At 41.4% G+C, this 23,161-nt stretch overlaps 1 protein-coding gene across 1 annotated transcript in view; it reads left to right on the top strand.

The window, feature by feature from the left end:
* Positions 1-3,253: 3,253 nt before the first annotated feature.
* PSMB7 (proteasome 20S subunit beta 7) overlaps positions 3,254-23,161 on the top strand; it is a 127,359-nt gene continuing 107,451 nt past the window's right edge. Inside the window, exons 1-4 of the mRNA XM_069241718.1 lie at positions 3,254-3,384; positions 13,705-13,798; positions 20,379-20,476; positions 22,908-23,048. Coding sequence (XP_069097819.1) covers positions 3,320-3,384; positions 13,705-13,798; positions 20,379-20,476; positions 22,908-23,048 — 398 coding nt within the window. The 5' untranslated portion in view covers positions 3,254-3,319. The remainder of the gene's footprint in view (positions 3,385-13,704; positions 13,799-20,378; positions 20,477-22,907; positions 23,049-23,161) is intronic.

Genomic DNA, 23,161 nt, shown 5'->3' with positions numbered 1-23,161 from the left:
CTGCCGTTGGGGGACCGGGGCTACGGCGCAGGATGGGACGGTGCTTCGTGCTCCTCGCAAGCGGTGTCCACAGGCCACTGCACAGGCAGCGGCACCAGTGTCAGCAGGAGCGACGTCGTTGGGGATGCCCAGGCTGCGGTGTGAGCCGGGGACGCCAGAGTTCGGGGCACACAGGTCGCGGTGCGAGCAGCGGCTCGGGGAAGTCGTCCGATGACGGCGTCGGTGAGACCAGGGTCGCGGTCCGAAGCGGGGCAAAGCGACTCCGTGTGGCGTCGGCAGGTCACGGTGCAGGCCAGCGGCGTCGTGGCGGTGTCACTGTGGTTCCTCCTCTTGAACAACACAAAACGCATAGTTACCAGTGCTGCAGGTCGAGGAAGCTGAAGTCTTTGGTGTCCCTGAGACTTCCAACAGGAGGCAAGCTCTACTTCAAGCCCTTGGAGAATTTTCTCAAGCAGGACACACAGCAAAGTTCACCCTTTGCACTCTTTACAGGCAGAAGCAGCAACTGCAGGCAAGTCCAGCAAAGCAACGCAGCCAAGGGACAGTACTCCTCCTTCAGCTCTTCAGCTCTTCTCCTGGGCAGAGATTCCCCCAAAAGATTCTAAAAGTCTGGGGTTTTGGGTCTTCTTCTTATACCCAGTTCTGCCTTTGAAGTTGGCAAACTTCAAAGCAAAGTCTCAAGTGATTGCAAGATCCTTCCTTGTCCAGGCCAGACCCCAAACACTCACTAGGGGGTGGGATACGGCATTGTGTGAGGGCAGGCACAGTCCTTTCAGGTGTGAGTGACCACTCGTCCCTTCCCCTCCAGCACAGACGGCTAATCAAGATATGCAGGCTACACCCAAGCCCCCTTTGTGTCCCTGTCTAGACGAGAGGTGTGAACAGCCCAACTGTCAAACTGACCCAGATGGGGAATCCACAAACAGGCACTCACAGAATGGATTAAGCAAGAAAATGCCTACTTTCTAAAAGTGGCATTTTCAAACTAACAATCTAAAACCAACTTCACTAAAAGATGTATTTTTTAATTGTGAGCTGAGAGACCCTAAATGCCACATTTTTATCTGCTCTCAAAGAGAATCTGCTCTTTAAGGGTATTTAAAGGCAGCCCCCATGTTAACCTATGAGAGAGATAGGCCTTGCACAGAGAAAACCGAATTTGGCAGTATTTCACTGATAGGACATATAAAACACACTAGTATATTTCCTACCTTAAACATACACTACACCCTGCCCATAGGGCTACCTTGGGCCTAACTTAGGGGTGCCTTACATGTAGTAAAAGGGAAGGTTGAGGCCTGGCAAGTGGATACACCTCCCAAGTCGAATTGGCAGTTTAAAACTGCACACTCAGACACTGCAATGGCAGGTCCGAGTCATGTTTACAGGGCTACTAATGTGTGTGGCACAACCAGTGCTGCAGGCCCACTAGTAGCATTTGATTTGCAGGCCCTGGGCACCTCTAGTGCACTTTACTAGTAAATCAAATATGCCAATCATGGATAAACCAATCAACAGTACAATTTCAATAGGGAGCACTTGCACTTTGGCACTGATTAACAGTGGTAAAGTGTGCAGAGACAATAAACAGGCAAAAACAGACCTAAAAAAATAGGAGGAAGAAGGCAAAAAGTTTGGGGATAACCCTGAAAAAAGGGTCATTTCCAACAAGGATTTTCAAGGTTTCCTGCTAAAAGACTTGAACTGTTCTAGCCTGTTGCGATTTTGTTCAAGCAAAGAAAGAGGAGTTGAACTGTGTGAGGCAGCACTTTATAGGAGTCCTCCTCTATGGTTATCATGTGTTTATGGGACTTTTGGGAAATGTAGTTTTCTGTTGTGGTTACTTTTGATTAGCTGCTGTCTAAATAAAGCATAGAAAGAGAAGCATAATCCTTGCCTCCGTGTCCTTAATAGAATTGAAAAATTCTTAACGTGAATGCTAGAATTTTTTTTACTGAGGAGCAGAGATGAAGAAGGAACAGGAAGGGACGTCACACACATATATACATAGGAGTGTTATTTGATTGGACAACGGTTGCTATGGAAACCCTTTCTCTCAGGGTTAATGGGACATGTAGCTTTATTGGTTTTTTTTGTTTATTACTTCTACCTTTCTTCCAGGGCTGCTGTGACAATAAAGTGAAGAGGAAAATGCATTATCCACGCCTCCGGTCCTGACAGAATTTCATAGAAATGTTACAATGCAAATAATTTTGAATTCCCCTCTGAAAATGGCTTCGCCCCTCCATTCAAAATCTGAGCTAAGCCCTGTCCTATCTGTTTCTTTTGGCATATTTTACCTTTTGCACTCCACTCAAAGCAAACCAGAAAACAAGTGATTTGCAGGCGGGACCCCATTTCAGCTGTCTCATTATTGGAGCCCCCTTTTTATATCGACGAGTAGCCTAAGAATTTTGACATGTGAGTCAGGCTGAAGATTGTTTTGGAAATAGAAAGGAAGTTCCAAGGCCTAGCTTTAATAGTCTCGTCGAGGATCATAACGCCCGACTTACGTGGCCAGATGTTTTAATAAGGTAAATTAGCAATGTATGGGAAAGATAAAGACGGGAGGTGTTGCAGAAATAATGACAAAATAATAAACTTCACTTGCAGGTATAAATTTCAGAATAGCAATATTTCAAAAAGGTTTATAAAGTGCATTTGTTTATTTTCTTTGCAATTAAAGAATTGGTGCTGCTGGCCTTAGGAATGTGCCCAGTTTAATTCAGTCCGTGCATAACCTGAGTCATTCTTGACGTGGGGTTCTGAATTCGTACTACTGAATGGTTCCATTGTAAGGCAGCCGCCGTGCTTGAGTTTTGAACCGGCCGGCCTCTATAATAAACACAGAAAAGAGACGATGTAGGCGAAGCCGAACCCGAACCCGCGCGAGGACTCAGGTCGTAGCGACTCTTCTGCAGAATTAACCTGCTTTGTGAGACGCAATAGTGGCCTCCTCTCCTGAGAAAAAGAACCCTAGCAATATATTCACATCACTCCATTTGACAATATAATTCAAATTAATAAGAAACTGTAAATGGTAAACCACCCACTAAATAAAGAAATATTGTAGAGTATTTGGATCCTAAGAATATGGTATATGGTATTGGACTCATTAATGATACTTTTATATTTCCTTGCAGTTTTAGCATCATTTTCCTTGGATGTGGACGCTCCGGTCAGCCAGTCCAAGATGGCCGCCATTTATCACTCGCGGGCCCGCACCGTTGACGTGTGTCTCCGGCTGTAGTCCCTCCTCTGTGTCTGTTAACCGCCTGTCGGCCGCCGGTCGCGGAAGTCGCATTCTCATCGTGCAAACATGGCGGCGGTGTCTGTGTGTGAGCTCCCGGCGGCCGGCGGCTTCGGCTTCGACAACTGCAGGAGGTGAGGCGGGGAGAGCGGGGGTCCGAGGTGAGGGTGGGAGCTGGAGACCTTGGTGCCAGGAAGGACGCATAGAGAGGGGTCCTGAGCAGCAGGCGCGTGTGGCCCCAGCCTATTGTATGTGGGTGATGCGCAGGACCCTGCTTTAAGACGTTTAACACTCGCTGCTGCCAAAACCTATCGTTTACGAATGAAGACACTTACTGTGAAAATATCTCTAGCTTTTGGAACCTACGGGGCAGATGTCCAGTCCCTTGCCTTGGATGCATCAGACCTTTAGTGCAGTAATGTGGTCTGAAGCCCAGTTTTCTCTGGGTAGTGTTCGTTTCAGAAAATGACTAACTTAGTACACAACACTGCTTCTGTTGTAGTTGTATGACACTTGTACTGTTACATCCTACCGTGTAGTAGAACATATACACCCAACATTAACATTGACGTCTGTGTGAGCTTATCTTAAACTCCCACCCTGTTGATGGCGATGATAATTGGAATCCACACGGTTAATGCATGCACGTTCTGTTATCCCTATTAGGTGAAAGCAGTTGTGTGCGGACGTGCCTGAGTTCTTGAGTAGGCATCTAGAGATGAACATATCCGTATCTTATTAAAGGCTTTTGGAGTTAAGCGGAATTGTATTGGTGCATGACGCGTGTTTCTGTTTCTCACACATAGATATGTTGTATTTAGTGAAAGTGTGCTCCCGGTGGACTTGCGTGTTCTTGGTCAGTCTTTCACTGTTGAGGTTGTGCCTCATACAGACCCGGGTGTCCTGCGTGTAACTGAGGCACAACCCCACGAAGAATGAAGTCCTGTTATTGCCAGGAACAACAGGCTCAAACCTGGCTCAGTGACATCCTGATAGCTGAGAACCTCAGCTTTCACTGAATGCCAAGTCACTTGCATTCACATTGGACACCAACTCCAGTGGTTGATTGCAGTGCCAAAAAACAGAGTTTGCTGCCAGCTCTCTCTTCTAAAGAAAGTGAATCATTTTCTTTCAGAAAGTAACTTCAGAAGTGCTTTTTGAGACTTTGTGTGCTTGCATCTTAAAGTTGATAATGCCCTACATTTTGGCATCCCTAACTCCTCACTGCCCCCTTAGGATGCTCCTACATCCTGCCGCACCCCATTCAGGGCCTGAAGAAATATTATCGCACTAGGTGTATGTGTGCCTGCCCAATGGTAAAAGATGTGGAGGACTCTGGGTTCCATTTTGGGAGAACCAGGTCTACATGGTGAATAGATAAATTCCCCAATAGCCAGATGTGCCTATTGCTGCATCCCTTTAAGCTGGGTGGGACACATACCGGAGGGGAGAGAGACAGGCCTCTCCTGTACACTTCAAATTATGCTCTTTGGTTCAGTGAGAGGTCACAAAGAATGGGCCTGGGCTCACCTCAGGAAGGAGGTGGCACTGATATAATAGTTATAAAGAGTGGAACTGAGGCTCTGGGCTAATCTTTTGATGCTCATATCACTGAGGGTGTCATCGAGGTGTGAACTCTAGTCACTCCTTGTCCTGTGTTGTGTACAGAGTCAAAGGATGCTGTCTGTGATGGCTTTTGTAAGTGATTCAGCTACAAATGGTGTGGGCCAGTAAGGGGAGGCAATAGAGCTCAATTACCATAGAAATAATGCAATAATATTTCTTCAGGCCCTGAATTTGTAACTGCATCACTTACAAAGCCATCACTAACAGCATCCTGTTTATATTATAACATACCATCTCTGGTGGATCTTAGCACACCCGAAGCAAGGACCCCATCAGGCTGGAGACCGAGAAGTTTCAAACAAGAAAAAACAAGGCCACATGAACAAGATTCCTGTTTTCGTCAAGCAGTGTTAAATAGCCACAAAGCAGTTAACAGTACACTTCTTTCCCAGAATCGAGCTACTTCTCATGATGCTCATTAACTGTATGCTTGCCGTTGACTCTGTACAGTTCAGCACTACCTCTTGTCCCAGTTCATCCTGTACAGACACCGCATTCTTACATATATGTTCCTTCTTGTGATTATTAGGTTCTTGTGAGTTCTGAGAGCAGCAAGTATTAGGTATAGCCATAGTGGTCTGGCACTGGTCTGTTTTTACGTGTGTGTTTTTACTGTTCCTCAGTTGTGTGAATTAAGAGAACAGCAGTAGGCAGTGAGTAATGTGCACTGTTATTGTATTTCCTATATGGAGTTTGTGTAAGTACAGTATGTGGGGTTTCGTTCTTTGCAGTCTTTTTAGTTTTGTATCTTGTTGCAGGAATGTTTGGTGCCTGGGCTATCTTTGCAAAATAAGGTTTGTGTGTAGTAACCTCTGTTGTCTGCATGGTACAATAACACAGTAGAATAGTGTGCAGTCCAGAACTGAGGGGGGAATACTGGGCTGAACATAAAGCAACACCCGCTCCTAATAAGGGCCCTTTACAGGACATTTAAACTACATATATTTTATACTGTGTAGTATAATCAATATACCCTGCATTGACAGTTTTCCTGGTTCTGCCCTGACACTTCATAGGGCTGTGGAGTTTTATTAAAAAAATGTACTTGCCCCATGACTAGATACTTCAGAAATCTACTTGACCTGTAAAATAATTCCAGTTGTCTCGTGGTGCCATGCAGCTTTTTCATATCAAAGCTCTGATAATAGCTTCTCTGATTATATCAGTCAGGGCTTGACAAATCGTAAAAATGTTACTATACCTGCAGGTCGAGTAACTTAAATAATCTACTCAACCTAACTGTAAGTACTTGACCCGTAAACGGGTCTCAAATTGTGTAATCCTAGGCAATTAGTTTAGTCGCCTTTTTCTTAATTCTCACATATGATTGCACCTTCAAATATGTGAGCTCAGCATTTCTGCAGTACAAAAAAACCCTCTTTTTTTTGATTAAGTAGACTACATTTTGCTTCATGCATTACAAGAATCTAGCCCACATACCCATGATGTCTAGCCCACATAACTTAGGACTTCCTTTAGTTTACTTAACAACATTGCCATCAGGGCAGGAGTGTTTCTCAGTCTGTTTAACCACTCAATTTTAATAAATATATTACTAAACCATGATGTGGTAACATATTGTTGTCTGCACCCAGTAACTTTCAAAGAAATGTCAAAAAAGCACTCCACTAACTTACAGCTTTACTAATAAAACTATATAGTGAAATAACAATCAGTGAACATTTTGTTTCAGAAAATATATCCTTTGCAAATCTCAGATTTCTAGGCACCATTGTGTAAACTCTTGACAATTCCTCTGTCATAACTCTGCATCAGTGCAATGTCCTAGATTTGCAGCTGCTCTTTCATGACTTTCTACATCTGGCGTTAGCCAAGCCATTTTTTTAAATAAAATATACATCAAATACTTACATAAGGAGACTTTCAGCCAACTCTCGTCATCCATTATTCTGCTATCATTCACTGTTAGCTTCATGCCCACTATAGAATGGGGCAGTGGTTCAGCCTGCTTAAGCTAGTGGTTAATTTCACTTTGACTGCATTTTGCTCTTCCACAAGGAGCACATACAAGCTAATTTACTTCAGTGCCAGTGTTTTTACTTTCTAATTACTTTAGTGTTACCTTTGTGTTTAGAGCCTGGTGTGATAACAGGGCACTTCTGATGTGAACACAGGGCACATTCCATCTTTATCAAAATCCACCTCCTGCCAATGCTCTTGTAAACCCCTTTGGAGTGTGTTGCTTTTCTGGCTGATACTATATCACAGCATGCCAGATTGTGTCCATTTGAAACTGTTTCAAGTTGCAGATATTTTGGTGTACATTTTATTTCGAAAGCAAACATATAGCTTGATAGTTCAGAAAAACTGCACACAAGCTTAGTCTACTTTTTTTAAAGTTACAAATATTTAAGTACATTGTTAGTTTTCAAAACACATTTACCACCCTTGCTTCTATTCTTCTACATGCATCTGCAGAGAGTAAAGAAACATTCTGGGAGCATTATGAGTAGCCACAGATGAATAAATTGTTTCTGCAAGCACATTTTTATATTGAAACCATTGTTCATGCAAGTTCAGCTTATAACTCGCTGTTTTTCCTTACAGTGCTCGCCCTAATTGAAACGACTTTGCATAAATGACCCATATATACCATTCTGAACATCCTATGTATATTGATGCTTATCTTGCCACTGCAAGAGGCAAACCTCTTTCCCACAGCTATATTGTGGTACCATAAACTTCGATTCAAGATGTTATGCTATAGGGATGTTTAGCAGACGTATCCTGTTGACAAAATAAACTTTGTGACTTGGTGTCCTTTACCCCAAACAATATGTTCTGGGCGTTAGGCAATAGGAATTCCACAGCATTCCACCCCACTATGGTATTAATCCAGTTTCTAAGCTAATTACATTTTGAACTGGAAGTGAGGCAGATGTAATCTGAGGTATGATCTTATAGTATTTTAGCACTGTATAGCTGAGCCAGCAGCTAAACCATCAGACCACGTTATGTTTTTTTTCTTGTTTAGTGCACATCACAATTTTTAATCATCTATGCTGGTCCTCCACTGGAGGTTTCGATGGCACTGTCTGATCTTGGCCGTAGTCGACTGAACCTATGTAGGGAGCTTCTAAGTCTGATCCTCAGGGATACAGATAATTCTATATACCAGTATGCAGACAATGCTCAACTATATCTAAAACCATAGGTGATTGAGGACGTTGTCACCCAACCCTACCTTCTCCTTTTCTGTCTTCTTTTTCTCATGCTTTCACAAAAGCAAATTTGACTTTTCTTTTCTAGACCGACTGGAATTGAATGGTTTCTCATTCTTGGTCTCCCTTGCAGTAACACCAGTGTGGTTCATTCTTGATCCGTCCCTCAATCCAGTCTTCAAAGTAACAAAGTGGTGAATTTGGCAGATTTCTTTCATCACATCCCTAAAAAAAAAAAAAAACAGGCGACTAACCCAGCCAGATCAATTAAAAACATCAGGGCAATAGCTTAACTAGGTTTTGAGAATGGCGCACTTGCAGATGCCCCAACCATACACTGCACTACCACTTAACAATGTACTCCTTTCAGTGGCCAGGATGGTCACCAGCTTGGGCACAAGCTGCCCTGGCTTTGCTTTAGAGATAGGGTCCTGTTTAACTGCTGATGTTTGGCATACTGTATTACCCATCACAACAGTTGTCCTTACGTAGCATAATTGCTTTCCTATGTGGAGGATGCATGTCTGAGAAGCTGTAGCAGAAGGAATACCCTTCCACTTGGGGTTTCAGAGCAGTGCTGCGTCTGCTCTGCTCCTACTGTTTGGAATTTCCTATAACTCTACATCAGGAAGAAACCTACTCTTCACACATTCTTATTGTCCTGCACCTCCTCCCATTTACTTATATTCCCTTGTTAAACATTAATTTTCATAAGTCTCTCTTTGACCTATTGTATATGAAAATTCAGTTTTTTATGAATCGACCCAGACTGCTATATAGAAGTGTTGAATAAAGGTGTGTTCGTTGGTAAGAACAATCAAAAGTGTAGAATCCTTAATAAATGTTAGGTTTTGAGCAGCTGTGGACCTCCTTGCTGCAACAGGCTTTCCTTACTGTATCTAAAGAATGATATACCTTGGAATGATGTAGGTAACCCAGAAAGTGAGCTATTGGGTTCACCCTATTTCCCAATTTGATAGAGAATCGCCGCACTAAGGAAAATAAAAGAACGAGTCAAAGTATCCTTGCAATAGATAGCAAAAATGTTCTGGCAAATCTGACGTTTTTGGTAGTAATTCTATTCTAGTTAGACCCAAATAATAGGCCCTAATTATGGCATGTGATAGCCATAAATAAAGGAGCAGCTCTTCCAACCCGCAACGAGAAGTTAATAAAATGTACAGGAATAATGATCACATGTAACTGTGTTAAATCGACAAAAAATAAAAAAATTATTAATCTGACTTGAATTTAAATCAGTTTTATTAAATTCTCCACCACTTAGAAATAAATGGCTGAAGTAAGCAAAGAGTGCATAAATATAAAATTAATCCCTCCCTTTCCCCTGTGTGCTCCTTGTTCCCCCAACCACCCCTCCTTCTCGGTCCTCATCCCACCTTTTTCGTAGGTCTACTCCTAATTCCCCATCCTGCCACCCCTTTGTATTGCTTCTTCCCACCCCTTCTTCTCTCATCAGCTCCTCATTCCTCCCTTCCCGACCTGCCCCCTTTTGTTCCTTGCTCTTTCCCCTGTGTGCTCTCATTCTGCCACTTGCCATCCGTCCCAGTGGCTTCTCGTAGGGGAGCTACTAGGTCTTGTTTTACTCCAATTCCATAGATGCTGTCCATAGTTGCCTTCAATATGATGCTCATCTTATATGTCAAAGATCAGATGGCATTGAAGCCTTCATTGCAGTCCTTACTTCATAATACACCGAAGAAGGACTACAGTGAAAGCTATTTTACAATGCAACCTTTATTTTAGAGAAAACAAGAGCAAAGCTATTGAACGCAAAAAAAAGCTTCCACTATAGACAGCCTTTTATTTCTTTGTTTAGCTTGAATGTGGTAAAGCTGCTTCCATTAGCATGGTAAACGCAGACTTATTTATTTTACAGTTGCTGTTTTTTCTCACCTGCTGTGCCTCAATACACAGCCCATGTAGTTACCTAGTGCTGCACCTGCCCTATTGTGGAATCCGAATTAATCCGCACAAGCTGATTTCAATGTGAATAATAGTACAGTGTTAACAAATTTAGATTTAAAAGTGATATAACGAAAGTAAGTTGTGAAACATCTGGTTCTTTGGCTGCCGTGTGTGTTTCTACACTTGAGAAGTCCATTGTGCACCAAGCACAAAAAGGACCTCTGAACTACTGTTCTCTTTCCCTTCAGCCTGTAGGTTCCTGGTGGACTAAAATGTAAGGATTTAAGTGCCCAGGTTCCCCAGGCAACTTAGCTCTCCATCTCCTTGTTGGAGGATAGGAGGAGCAGGCTAGCAGCTGCATCCAGGGGTAGGACACCCTTAAATTGAGCAGGTCATGACCCCAGAACACCATTTGGTAAGTTATTAGATCTGAGGGCCAGAACCCACCAGCTGATTGGAATCTGCTACTCTTGCCTCACCAATTGGCATCTATAGCAACAAATTACCTGAGTCAGAATGGCCATTGCGTAATAGAGGAGTGCTATTAGCCTAGTTAGTAGCCTGGAGAACCCTGCACAAACTGAGTGTAGCATACTATTTGTGTTGTCAGTTAGAGGTACTATTGCTAGTAGTTAAAAAAAAAAAATATAAAGTTGGCCCTTGTAAAAAAGTGATAATTTTATGCAATGCAAGCAATCATGATATAAATGTTATGGTCCTAACCACAGTTTTTTTTTAACCTCTGTATAGATTGTAGTGTGCTCCCTTGTCTAGGCGCCCACCCGTGACTGCACCACACACAGAGCTGTAAATTAAACGTCTTGATTCCTCGGCATATACCTGTGAACTCCAACATTCTAAACCAAGCTTTCATTACATTCCACTCTAGCGACTGCTGCGGTGTCTATTTAGAGCCAAAAGGGGTTTGTCTACTATTACTACATAGATGACCCATTAAATTTTAATTGAAGTAGGTGTCGTTTTAATGTAAAACATGGGATGTATTGAGAGTATGCAGTTGTAACTTCTGCTGGGGTCTACATAAGGAGACATGCACTCTGTTCTTGTGACTACATCCGTTATGGTGATGGCACAGCATAAAGTTCTCCGTATGCGGTCATTAAGCCGCAGGGGAGGATGACCGTCAGTAACCCGAAGCAATCGGGGCCTACCGCTGCTGGGGCATACTGTCACTTTCCTGGTGGAATACAAAGGTCACTAAGCAGAGTATAGCAGGCAAATAAGGTAACGCATACTGGAGGCCATGAAGTATATCTTTAGAGTAACATAACTGTTAGCCCTGTTTAGAGGGAAAGAAAGGACAGTTAATGCAGTTCACTTGAAACAAAGCTGTCTCTATAAAGATTGCTACAGAGTTCACAAACCTGATGCCGGTGACACCCCTTTTTTAGGTTTTGCCTGGGTAGAGCATGCACTGCCTGTGCAAAACATGTTGTTTACATGCAGTGGGCTTAGAGCCCTCTCATAGTTTTCCATTTGTTAGCTTCAGCATTGCTCCCATTTTGTTTGGGTCCGATTGTCAAGATAGGCAGGTGTCATGTCCTCTGGTTGTTTTTGGCCTTCCCCTAGAGCAGGGGCTAACTACTTGCGTCCATCCACTGGTCCTGTTTTTGGAGATACTTTTTTCTTTGTGTTTAAGCATTCCCTATGAGTGCCTGTTTTGCATATGAGCGCTTGTATTTTAAATACGTCTCCCAAATCGCTGTGCATGTAGCTTTTTTTCCCCTCCCACACCCCAGACTGTAGTCCGGGTCAATGCACTGTACTCTGTCTAGCTGCACTGTACTCTGTGCCACTGCACACTATGCCACTCTCCTCTTCTCAGCACCCCTGCACTCTATGCCACTCTCTTTACTGCTTTTAAACTTTATTTTCATTTTTAGGCAACCATACAAAATACAATGACAATTTGCTCAGAACTTTGAGCATAAATAGCACAATGAAAGAAATTCAAGTACATGTCTACGTGTTAAACATTCAGAATAATGTCACATTGTGTCCGGGGGACAGACAACAGCGAGGGTTTGCATGTTCTGCTGCCAATATCACTACACCGTAAAGGAGGCTGTGATGTACACTCCATCAGACCCACCCTGAGGTTCCAGACACCCACACCCACGTGGGCATTTCAGTTAGGCACTTGGGACGCCAAAGGTTGTCCCAGTCGTCAACACATGCACTCCAGATCCATACTGCACGCTGCTACACCACTCCTAAGTTCTCATTCTCAGCATTCGCAGTCCTTATCAGGGATGCCTCGTACAGTCCCCATAGTTCTCTCAGTCTGCTTCGAATAGGCATTAGGTCATGGTATGCATCAGACTGGGTATTACAATATGTCATGTCAATGTGCCACTCCTTTACCATGGGGGAGTGGTCCCTTCGCCCATTGCATAGCTATATTATGTTTCACCAGCAGTAGCCCCAACACCTCCAACCTCCTGACAGTCTTCGGGAGTTCTTTGTCATAGCCCAGTAGAGCAAAAAGAGGAGGCTCCATTATCTTGAGCAACTCTCCTAATAGTGCATCCCAGTAGCGCTGTATTCTGGGGCAGAACCACGCCACGTGGAAAACTCTGCCTCTTCTGTACCACATTTTTAGCATGTCCTGTTCTGAAAGAAGTCAACAGTGCTCTTCACACTCTATGCCACTGCACTTCGCTCTACTCAACTGTGCACCACTCTACTCTCTGCTTATGCACTTTACTCTGCAACACTGTAGGCCACTGCACACCACGTCACTCTGCTCTGCCCCATGCCACTGCAGTCTAAGCCACTGTACCTCTCTATTCTGAAGCACTCTGTGCCACTCTGCTCTTCTCTGTACCTCTCTTTTATATGTCTTTCCATTCTACTCTTCTCTACAGCATTCTCGTCTACATCACTCCACTCTACGCCACTCCGCACCACACAGTACCACTCTACGGCACTCAGCTCTGCTTTACAAAATGGCTAAAAGACATTTACAAAGGCAATAGTTCTCTTATAGATGAAACTCATTGGCTTTGCCAGTGCTTGTTTTTCTTTACTGCTTTCCTACTGGAGGTATGATTATCAGCGTTGATGCCTCATTAGCAAAGCATATCTGGACTAGCATTGACCGTCGCCATGTAATATATTTCAGAAGACAAACCAGTGAATGTACTTCTGGGGTATTGTGGTGCTCTGTTCTAACAAGTAAATCAAAATGTTATTACTGATGCAACGCAACATGCCTGTCCAGTATGTTGGTGCTGTCAGATTGCTTTGTGCTGATGGTTCTGCTTTTGCTTTGGACTTTAATGCATCAGCTTTTTACTTGATAGGTGGGGCCTGACTTTACAAATGTAGAGCACTAGTGAGATATGTAAAAGTGACTGTTTGGTGTGACAGTCACAGAGATGATTTTTTTTTCATGTTAGGGGGGTGTTTACTATTTCTGTGTTAGGTGGGTGTTTCATTAACTGCAAGAAATGCATTCACATCTCTTACCCCAATGTTTTGGGTCTCTGCTTACAGAGAAGTGATGTCTGTAGACCATGGATGTAGTGGTATGGGGTCACTGCTCTCAGTCTTGCTTTTTAAAATTTTAGACTGTAACATGCTGGTTTAATTTGCAGGATCTCCGAGCATTATTGGTAATGAAATGAAGGACAAAATATCATGAAATCTGTTTTTGCTAAAGATGTTTTCTAAGTCTTTAAATTTTATTTAATGTAGAAATGCCCTTCTTGAAGCAGAATTCACAGAAAAAGGTCACCAGCTTCCCGCTGCCCGTAAAACCGGGACTACCATTGTGGGACTTGTTTTTAAGGTAGGATTTGTCAACTGTCGTTAAACTCTTTATCTCATTAATATGAATATTGTTTGTGGATGATCATATTTGGTAGACTTTACTTGTCCACAGAAAGCTCAGTGCTGGTCGTTGATTTGCAACAGCAGGAATGCTACATTAGCAGTAGCTTTGTTTCCCCTGTGAAACAGGAGTTGAGCCAGGCTTATTCCTGCGTGCGTGCTTTATACTTCCAGTGTGTGGCAGAATGGTTTATTATCTGGTGGACCATGATCTTTTCACAGCCGTAGAAAAACTGTAGGCCACTTAAGTTTTTCTTTTCATGAAGATGACCGTGCTGATATCCTAGATTTCTGCATCACCTTGTTGCCATACCTTATTTCAGCCCTCCTCTTACTTTATATACTATTATGCAGTCTAATCTGTGCATCATTGCATCAAGGAGTGACCTTTCTCCCACTGGCCTCCTTGGGAGTTTATTTAAGAATCCTACACTCATTTGCTCCTGTCTATCCTGTGCAGAATTCACTATGAATGTTGAAATGCAATTTACATTAGGCTCGTGCAAGGCAGAAAGCTAGATCCTGATAGCATTTTAGGATTTAATTTCAGCGTTTAGAAACAAATAGCTAAAAGAAGGACCACTTGAATTATGGGTCAACTGGGGAGAGACCAAATTATTAATCTAGGTTGGCTCAATTATGCCACAAGCAAAGGCAAATTATGCAGAGTAATACAGTACAATTTGCATTGTCTCACCGTTTTGTCCTCTTTACACGTTAACACCATCTGGACAGAAGTTACCTAATTCGTAACAGTTTAGCGCCTAAATGGAGCAATCAGCATCTGAAAGATGACCATGATGTGTGCTGCTTTTTTAGTAACTTTTGATCTGCTAGAGCTAGGAATGATTTTTTTGCTAATCTCTGCTAGTTATGCAGCATGTGATGAATAGCTGCCTTATGTCTGCCTCCTGGATGATGTGCTGTTATTCTTCACTCTTTGCCTCTTGTGCACAGCAGCCTTTTCAGTTACCTAAGGTCGGCTCTCAATAATGCAGTCACTCCACTAGCCCTTCGGACACAAGCCTTTTGGCAAAGATCATCCTATCCGCAAGACTCCTCCCTTTCTCTTGAGCCCAGTGACATCAAGGCAGTCTTAACTATTTGGGAGGGGAGCAGGTCAATTAGATGCAGAATAAGCACTAACAAGAATGATTGGAAAACCAAACATTTTCTGAGTATTTTTAAAGGCAGAGAAAAGGCAGGTCACGTCATGGATGAGCCTTCTCAAAAAGCATAAGCCAGAAAAAGTGAATTTTCTGTCTTGAGGGTATGTCAAAAGATAACAACCCTAAGAGAAAAAGTGGTTTGGAGAGACTATATTATGAGATTGGCTGGTTATAGGCCATTTGCCCATTCTGAGACAATGCAAAGAGCATTTCCATACTCAAACTTTGTTAAGCAAGGCTTCTTTGACCACATGGCCTTGGAGTTTGTGCATCAAAGGACATGCACACCTAACTTCAGGTACGCTTGTAAATGCTCTGCCATTCTGGACATCAAGTTATTTACCAGATTTCCTCCCGAGACCCAGATTACAGACTTTGCTGGCAAATATTGAACCAATATTAAACCGTCTCGGTGTTGTAAACTGAGCTACGCATTTTTTTTTTTTTAAAGAAATATCTGAAGGGTACACATAGAGTTTCACGCTTTGAGGCATCATGTTTTACTGGCACCTAGGCGTTCTTGTGCCACTTCCAATCCTATAAACACTAAAACTTCGTTATATACCACTGACTAGCAGAAATAGATCAGAAGGTTTTCAATATATTGCTGAAGTTAGGTTACTTTAACTCTTCTGCAACTTCATCCTGCCAGGACTGTCTTCAAATAGACCTACAGTTATTCAGACCTGTTGGTCCCAGAGAGTTGGCGGAGTGCAGAATTTAAATCTCTTATCAACAAAACCTGACATCGTGATACATTGGTGTGTTTTTTTGTTTTTTGTTTTTAAACAAAGAAAGATAGTATATTGGCAAATTTCATTGCAACCAAGGCAAATTGGGTGCCAAGTATGGTCATTTGAAGGGCATTTTAGAATGGCACAGTGTCTTAATTAACAGATTAAAATAAAAACTCAGAACTGCAGCTGTATCAGTGTTGACCTTTAGCCATTGCAGGTGTGAAATTACATCTGTGCTCCTAATGTAACATTTTTATTGAGGAGGTGTAATTTTTAGGATACCACTGCAAGAGTTTTACCACATGTGTGTTCTAATTATTTTTCTCTGTAATAGCGTTCTTATACAATATTAAGATTTTTGAACCTTCAGATTGGTTTCCAATCCATACTTTTTAAATTTGGCCTTTTTATTACCAATAACTTCTTCTTAGGCTTTTTAGAGCTCCTCTTTACTAAGTCCTTCAATCCCTTGGATTCATGTATTGAAGTATCCAACGCATGAGACATCAGGAGGGTAATTGACTAATCTGTTTTGGTAAACTGGTAGTGTGAGGTTGAAAACCATGAAAAGCTAAGCAAAGAAAGGGAAAATGCTGTAGCTGGGGCTTGGTCCAACCCAACAATATAGAATTTTGTTACAAAATAAGATCGACTGTTACTGCGCATGGAACAATTATGTAATAGCATTAGGTTGACATTATCAAACAAGGAGACAATTCATTTTTTCATTTATGGACATTTTTCGCTTACATGGCTCTTTGTGTGCAGGAAGGAAAATGCAAAGTGCGAAGTTTACCGAGGGGGTGGGGATAGATGTTAACATATGTTAAAGGGTCAATAAATGCAAGGGATGGTGGGAACATGTGCTAACATTATGACTTACTCAGAGGAAGTCAGAGTTCCCTACAAGTAACAACAAAAACGTGGCTTTACATATCACTATGAAATCCTAATTCTTAGTATGAACAAGTTGGGATGTGTGAACGTTGTAGCTTAGTTGAAATGAAAAGTGAAGACCTTGGTGAAGACCTTGGTCAATTAAGAAGTGAAAACCAATGAAAAATGTGCAGCATTGCCGTTAGATAGGCTAAGTGGTGAAGGACTTTTAAGACCAGGAAACTTAAGACACTGGCTGAAGAATAAGTAAATATTTTAACCTCCATTGGAACTATCAGATGGGGGTTTGGGAGTGAAGGCCAAACTTGTACCTTGGGGCCAGAAGTCAGAAATGGTGTGCATAGTGCTAAATTGGGAATGAGGGTGGTTTATGCTGGCCAGAGGTGAGAATACTGGTCAGTACTCTAAGGCCAGAGTGAGGTTTTCTTGTTCTCAACACTGGGTGGAGGGTGGGGCAAAGGAATGAGTTACTGTTATCAAACTGTAAAGTAAGGAGAGAGCTCCAATCAATGTCCACCCTTTCTTGTCTCTTGTATCTTCATGTAACTCAACAAGAGAATGAGGTACTGTTCCCAAACTGTAGAGTAAGGCGAGAGCTCCAATCATTGTCCAACCTCTGCTCCCTCTTGTATACTCCTGTAACTATGATGTAATTTATACTGGTATTGTGAAATAGCAAAGAAATTGAGTCTACCACTACTCTATGTTGTCGTGAAAAAACATTTGATTGTTCAGTAATCTGTGTTGCAAATAATCTTGTATGATACCCATAGGAATAGTGCATTATATTATTATATTTGTTTTATTTAAAGAAGGCAGTTGCATGGGTCTTCAATTTTTCAAATTGACTCTGTAGTATCTTCTGTCTCTGCTCTAAATGTCATGAGTGAGTGATTGTGATAGCTCAGCTCATGCAGTCGTGATGTTGCTGTGGTGTGCTGCTTCTGTATCTATCTAATCCAGTCCCACCCATATAATATTGCACCACCTATTTTGCTTGGCTTACGCACTCATGTTATAGCTATTGAAGGGGAGTGAAATTGAATGAAATGGTCCTGTTGAGGCATATACCACTTTCTAGGTCGAGCATGTAGGCGCTCTGGCCTTTTGTAGTCTATCTTTGGGGTTTTAACCACACCCACCGCAAGCCCATCTCAGTCACTCGTTCATGGGCTTGCCTTTCAAAAATCCTTTATCATCACTGGTAAATACCTTACATTTGTCCCTCCTTGGGACAGTTTTGTTACTGGCTTGGCCATCAACCCTGTTACATGGATAATTGCACGTTTGACTGCGAGCGAACTTTTTTCTTTTTGTGTCTCTCCTTCTCGCTCATGGCGGCCGTGGCGCTTCAAATCGGCTCGCTCTTGTCAACTAATGTTTTACTTTTCATTTTCCATTTATGTGGCAAGAAAAGTCCAGATAGGAATTTCCAACGCTAATAGTGCCAACTCTTGCAAACGCAAGACTCATTGCATTGCAAATGCTTGTTTTATTTTACGTATGCTTTTTGATTCGATAAAGTGACCCATTTTCTGATTCAAGAGCCATAATTGTTGTTAGCAAATAATTTCTGTTGAGAATGTCTACGTTGTGGGCTTGTGTTGGCAACACTGGCCTATATGTTTGAAATCTGAACTTATTGTGCAAGGAAACTGACAAAGATGCTGGTGTATAGCTTTTCTTTTTTTCTTGATGTTTGTTTTTGGGTTTCAAATACAGTTGCACGTCATATTATGATTCTATTTGCATGCAGGACTATCTGTAATAAGTCAGAAGAAAGCGAAAAGATAAGTGGTCTGGTAGCAGGGTTCAAATCATGTTAAAGTGGGTCATGAATCCATTTTTGCAGAGACTGAGTATATGGAAAGCAAACAGATTTGATTCAGTAATTCTTCATTTATTGTTCGTATTCACCACCTACGTGCTACCATAGAGTTTATAGAATATCTATCTGGAGGAGTCCCTCAAGGTATGTCTTGAAATTGTCTGCTAAGGAAGACAGTGACAATAAATACATCAGTATTTTTTCTGGTAGTGGTGGAATTTGTCTGTGAGTTTAGCATATTGTGTTCCACCATTGTATTATGTTTGGTGAGTTTGGGTTTTCCATGTACTTGGTTTTCTGTAGAATGCAGTAATCAGCAGGGTACTGTGTAGTTTGTTTTTCATGTTATTTTTGTAAAAAAAAATATATATATTACTAACTAATGTTGAAAGGAATACGTTGAAGTGATTTGTTGTGTAGAGGGTTAATGCAGCCAGTATCATGTTGGCAATGTTGAACTGATATGGTTTTAGTTTTTGGCACGAAAAGAGCAAATCTGCTACAGTGGCAGCATGTTCTTGGTATCAACAGCATTTTTCGATTTGTGTAATTTTACAGAGGGTGGTACATTTTAGAGACTAAAATAGATGGATTTGGTAAATGAGCCCATTCTTGACAAGTGCTAGTCCTTTCCCACATTACCCTTTCCATTTATTCTTTTAATGGAAGGATAATATTTTTTGCTCCGGGTTTTAGTAGAATAGTTCTATTTTTGCTGTGGTTGGTTTTCTCTATTTTAATATATTTGTATTGAATTGCAAATTTGATGTGTGTGGAGATAATGATTTATTTAGTTTTTACCTAGTTATATAAGGTTTCTGTTGTGAATTTCTTTGTCTGTTAAAGAAGCTTCTAATTCAACCTGTTTTTGTGTGTCGTAGTTGTCTGGACCTTTTTGCGCATCAAATGCATGTGAAAACTTTTAATGCTTCTTGATAGTCACAAATGTGGAAACTTGAATACTCCTTTGTGTTTGTTTTGTAGATTTGTTAGGTATAATCTGGAATATTTATCTTTTTTAGGTGAAGCTGTTGAATTGGGAGCATTGTGGTAGGATTAAATATTTTGAATGTTAGCAACATTTTAATAGTTTTCAGTCCGACCATGAAAGGTTCATTGGTGACCATATTAGTCATTTTTCTTTGGGTATGTATTTTTCTGCACTGCATTTGAATGGTATTTCCAAGTTTTTTTTATAGTTGGTCCTCCATTTGAAAATGTAGTTTGTGATATGGTGTTTCATACATAGTTTTGCTTAGTGGACGTAGCTCTACTTGTCATTGAGCTGTACCCAGATTTGACGGAGTAGTTTTCAGTTTATTTTACTTTATTTAAGTTTGAAGTTCTCTATGGAGGTTCTCAATGCCATTTAGAAGGATAAGGGTGTAGTCTGCGTATGTTGCCATCTTATATTCATTATTTATGATGCACATGCCTTGTATCTATTTCTTCTTACATAGCAGCTAGAATGGTGGGATGCAAGCAGCCTTATCCTGTACCCCCCACTAATTTGAATGAGAGTGAGAAGATTTAATTTCAAATACATTGGCCATTGGTTTGCATAACAACTTTATTCATTTTGGTGTATTTTTGTAAAACGTCATGCACCATAGACCATTTTAGTGTTCTGAAAATATACTGCCATTCTTTATGATCAAATGCTTTTTCAGCATCTAAATCAATTGTGTATAGAAAGCTGGTTCAAATTAGTAAGCTGCTCAGCAGTCCCTAGTCTCACTGCAAAATGTATTTGACTTTTTTGTTCATTGATGCATGCTAGTTAAATTTATGAAATGCTCCCAGCTGGCCTTTGTGGATCTCAACGGTCAATTTAATTACTCAAAACTGAAAGTAAAAAGAAATTGCTGTAATTGATGAAACAAATATCTTGATTTTTATTTTTTTTAGGATGGTATCGTTCTTGGTGCTGATACAAGAGCAACTGAAGGAATGATTGTAGCAGACAAAAACTGTTCGAAAATACACTTTATTTCACCCAATATTTAGTAAGTGGTTATTTGAATTAAATTCTTATACTTTCTAGAGTACGGTTGGAGGCTGCGCCCTGCAAGGTTGTTCATTGGGAGTGTGGGGAGGGGGTGTTCATGCACGCACTAAAACTTGCATTAGGATGGGAATATAGTTTTCCTTCTTGTGCTTCCTAAGCCTTCCTGATTTGTAACTTAGCACTATTTAATTGTACAGGAGTGATGGTCCACGAGTTGTCCCCAAACTGAGTTTGCTAGATCACGAATAGGATGCAGTTTTGGATGAGATTGCCAGCAACCATTATCCATGCTCTAAAACCAAGCGATTACTCTCCTTTATGATGCTTGAGATCAGTCTTCAATCAAACGTTGTATGTTATATGTATAAAGTGTTTTTATAGCTCAAACCTAGCCTGGTGTAGTGTTCTTTAAAGAGGAGAGCCTTCAACTCTTGCCTAAATTGGAGCAGGATTGGGGTAGTCATTGTGGCTAAGGGGATGTTGTTCGGTCCTGGGCGGATGGATGAAGTGGCTGGCAGCCTTTTTATTTTGCTTTTTTTTTTAATTACTTTTTTCCACTTCGTAGTCTACAGTCTCGTGGTGCCCTGGCTACAGATGTGCCGAAAACCACTTGAATTGGTGAGCCTGTCGGCAAGAGAATATAGCCATTTTACTGCAGTGTGGATTGAGAAAACGGCTTCAGCCACGGCTCTGTACTTCACACCAGTCATGCCACTATCGCCCTCTGCAACAGCAGAGTAGTAGACCTGCTGAGCAAGACACCGACTCAATTGTTTCTGTCTGGAGAGAGATAATGAGCAACATAGACAAGAATTCAGCCAAAGTGATAACTCTTGTCTGAGAAAAAAATTCAAGAGTTCCTTTCATCACCTTATTTGTTGCAAAACTAGACATTGACAGCATTCCTCACCATACTCCACAGCACTGCCACACTATCACTGGATTCCCAGATCATTTCAACCACCACTCAGTTTCGCACAGACTTCGTCAGCTACCATCCTAATGAACCCAGTGGAAGCTTCAAGCTGTTTGCCAAAGTCTTAGCCGCTGGTATTTGCTCAGCCCTTTCTCCAGTTCACGAAGACCAACCGTGTAAAATCTGGTTCTGGTCCAGAAAGAACAATCTGCTCAAACTTCCAGGCCATATCCCCCCAGTTTAGGTTCTCAAGCACTCCCGGGCTGGTTTTAGCTGAGTTAAGCCTCATTAGTAAGATATAGCTTGAGTCTCGTGGCACAGTGAGTATGAGATCTGTGTCTGGGCATATGCTTGGCACGTAGGACAGTGCACTGCATAAAGCCGAAATGTCATGAATGGAATGCTTACAAAAGTCTCAGCTTATGGCACTGGCTGTAGACCACATTCCAGTCCTAAACAAGATGAAGTCTACCAAATGCACTCCGCTGTCACAACCCTTCAAGTGTTTTCTCTATAATTCACTTTTGTCCTGCATGGTGTGTGCTCTTGCCATATATATATATATATATATATATATATATATATATATATATATATATATATATATATATACACACGTGTCAAACCTCTTCATTTATTAATGTGCCACTGAGTCTTTCCATATTCAGTCCGTCAAAATGATCCAGATTTAAACAAAAAATGATTTATTGCCGTCTTTCATGTTAATTTGTTTGCAACTTTTTTATATGACTCAGCATTACTTGAACGTATTAATATAGTAGTACGAAGAACTGCACTTATTACCCCTATGCATTTCGGAACCGCTCTGTACTTCTTCAGGGTGACTCCTTGCTGCATTGAGCTTTCATTTAAAAGATGTTCATGGCAGAAAGATGCAGTTCTAGTCGAGATGCAGATTGCAGCTGGAGTTCGATCTGAGCCTCACAACCAGTACTGAGAAACTGATCGGATTCATAAGCAATAGGAAGACAAGTTGTCAAAGGAGTTGTACTAACTTCAGTCGCATCCACTTCAGCTGCTTCTCTTCTGTGCTTTGGGTAGCTTATAACTTTCTGAATGTGAAAGCCATCACTACGTAAAAACTGAATCAAACACTTCCCTTGTGGAATTAAGTTTAGAACCTGTTGTACGGTTAGTGCTATGATAGCTTCCACTTGGATTGACCTCCGTACCCATCGATTAATGGATCTACGATGCATTATTTGAGGTTCAGCGCTTTCAGCACATTGCTCGAATTAAAAAAGGGTGATTCTTTTAGATTGAAGAAGTGGGCACATAGGGTTTAAATGTAATCCTGGCTTTGGGTGCATCTGTGACATTCTTGGAGTTGCTTGGTGTTTTACTTGTTTGACATTGGTGAATCATTACATGTCAGCAGAAAATGTTTTGATTTCTGAGCAATAAGCATTTGATTAATACATGCAGAACAAGTAAGAAGGATGTTTGTTCTTTGGTTTCTTTGCGCTCTAAGTTATTTTATACATGTTTTTAGTTGCTGTGGTGCAGGAACAGCAGCAGACACAGAAATGACCACTCAAATTATATCTTCCAATCTGGAGCTCCATTCGCTTTCTACTGGGCGTCTACCTCGAGTTGCCACTGCTAATCGTATGCTTAAACAGATGTTGTTCAGGTAATTTCTCAGTACTTTCCTTTGTGGAACTTTCATGATGCATAGAATTGCGAAATTACATACGAAAACTATTTTAGTGTGCAAGTCTTTGTGGATTTTTATACTTTTAAGTG

This window comes from Pleurodeles waltl, chromosome 6 (genome assembly GCF_031143425.1).
Source record: "Pleurodeles waltl isolate 20211129_DDA chromosome 6, aPleWal1.hap1.20221129, whole genome shotgun sequence".
NCBI lineage: Eukaryota > Metazoa > Chordata > Amphibia > Caudata > Salamandridae > Pleurodeles > Pleurodeles waltl.
This window is presented reverse-complemented; position numbering and strand designations above follow the sequence as displayed.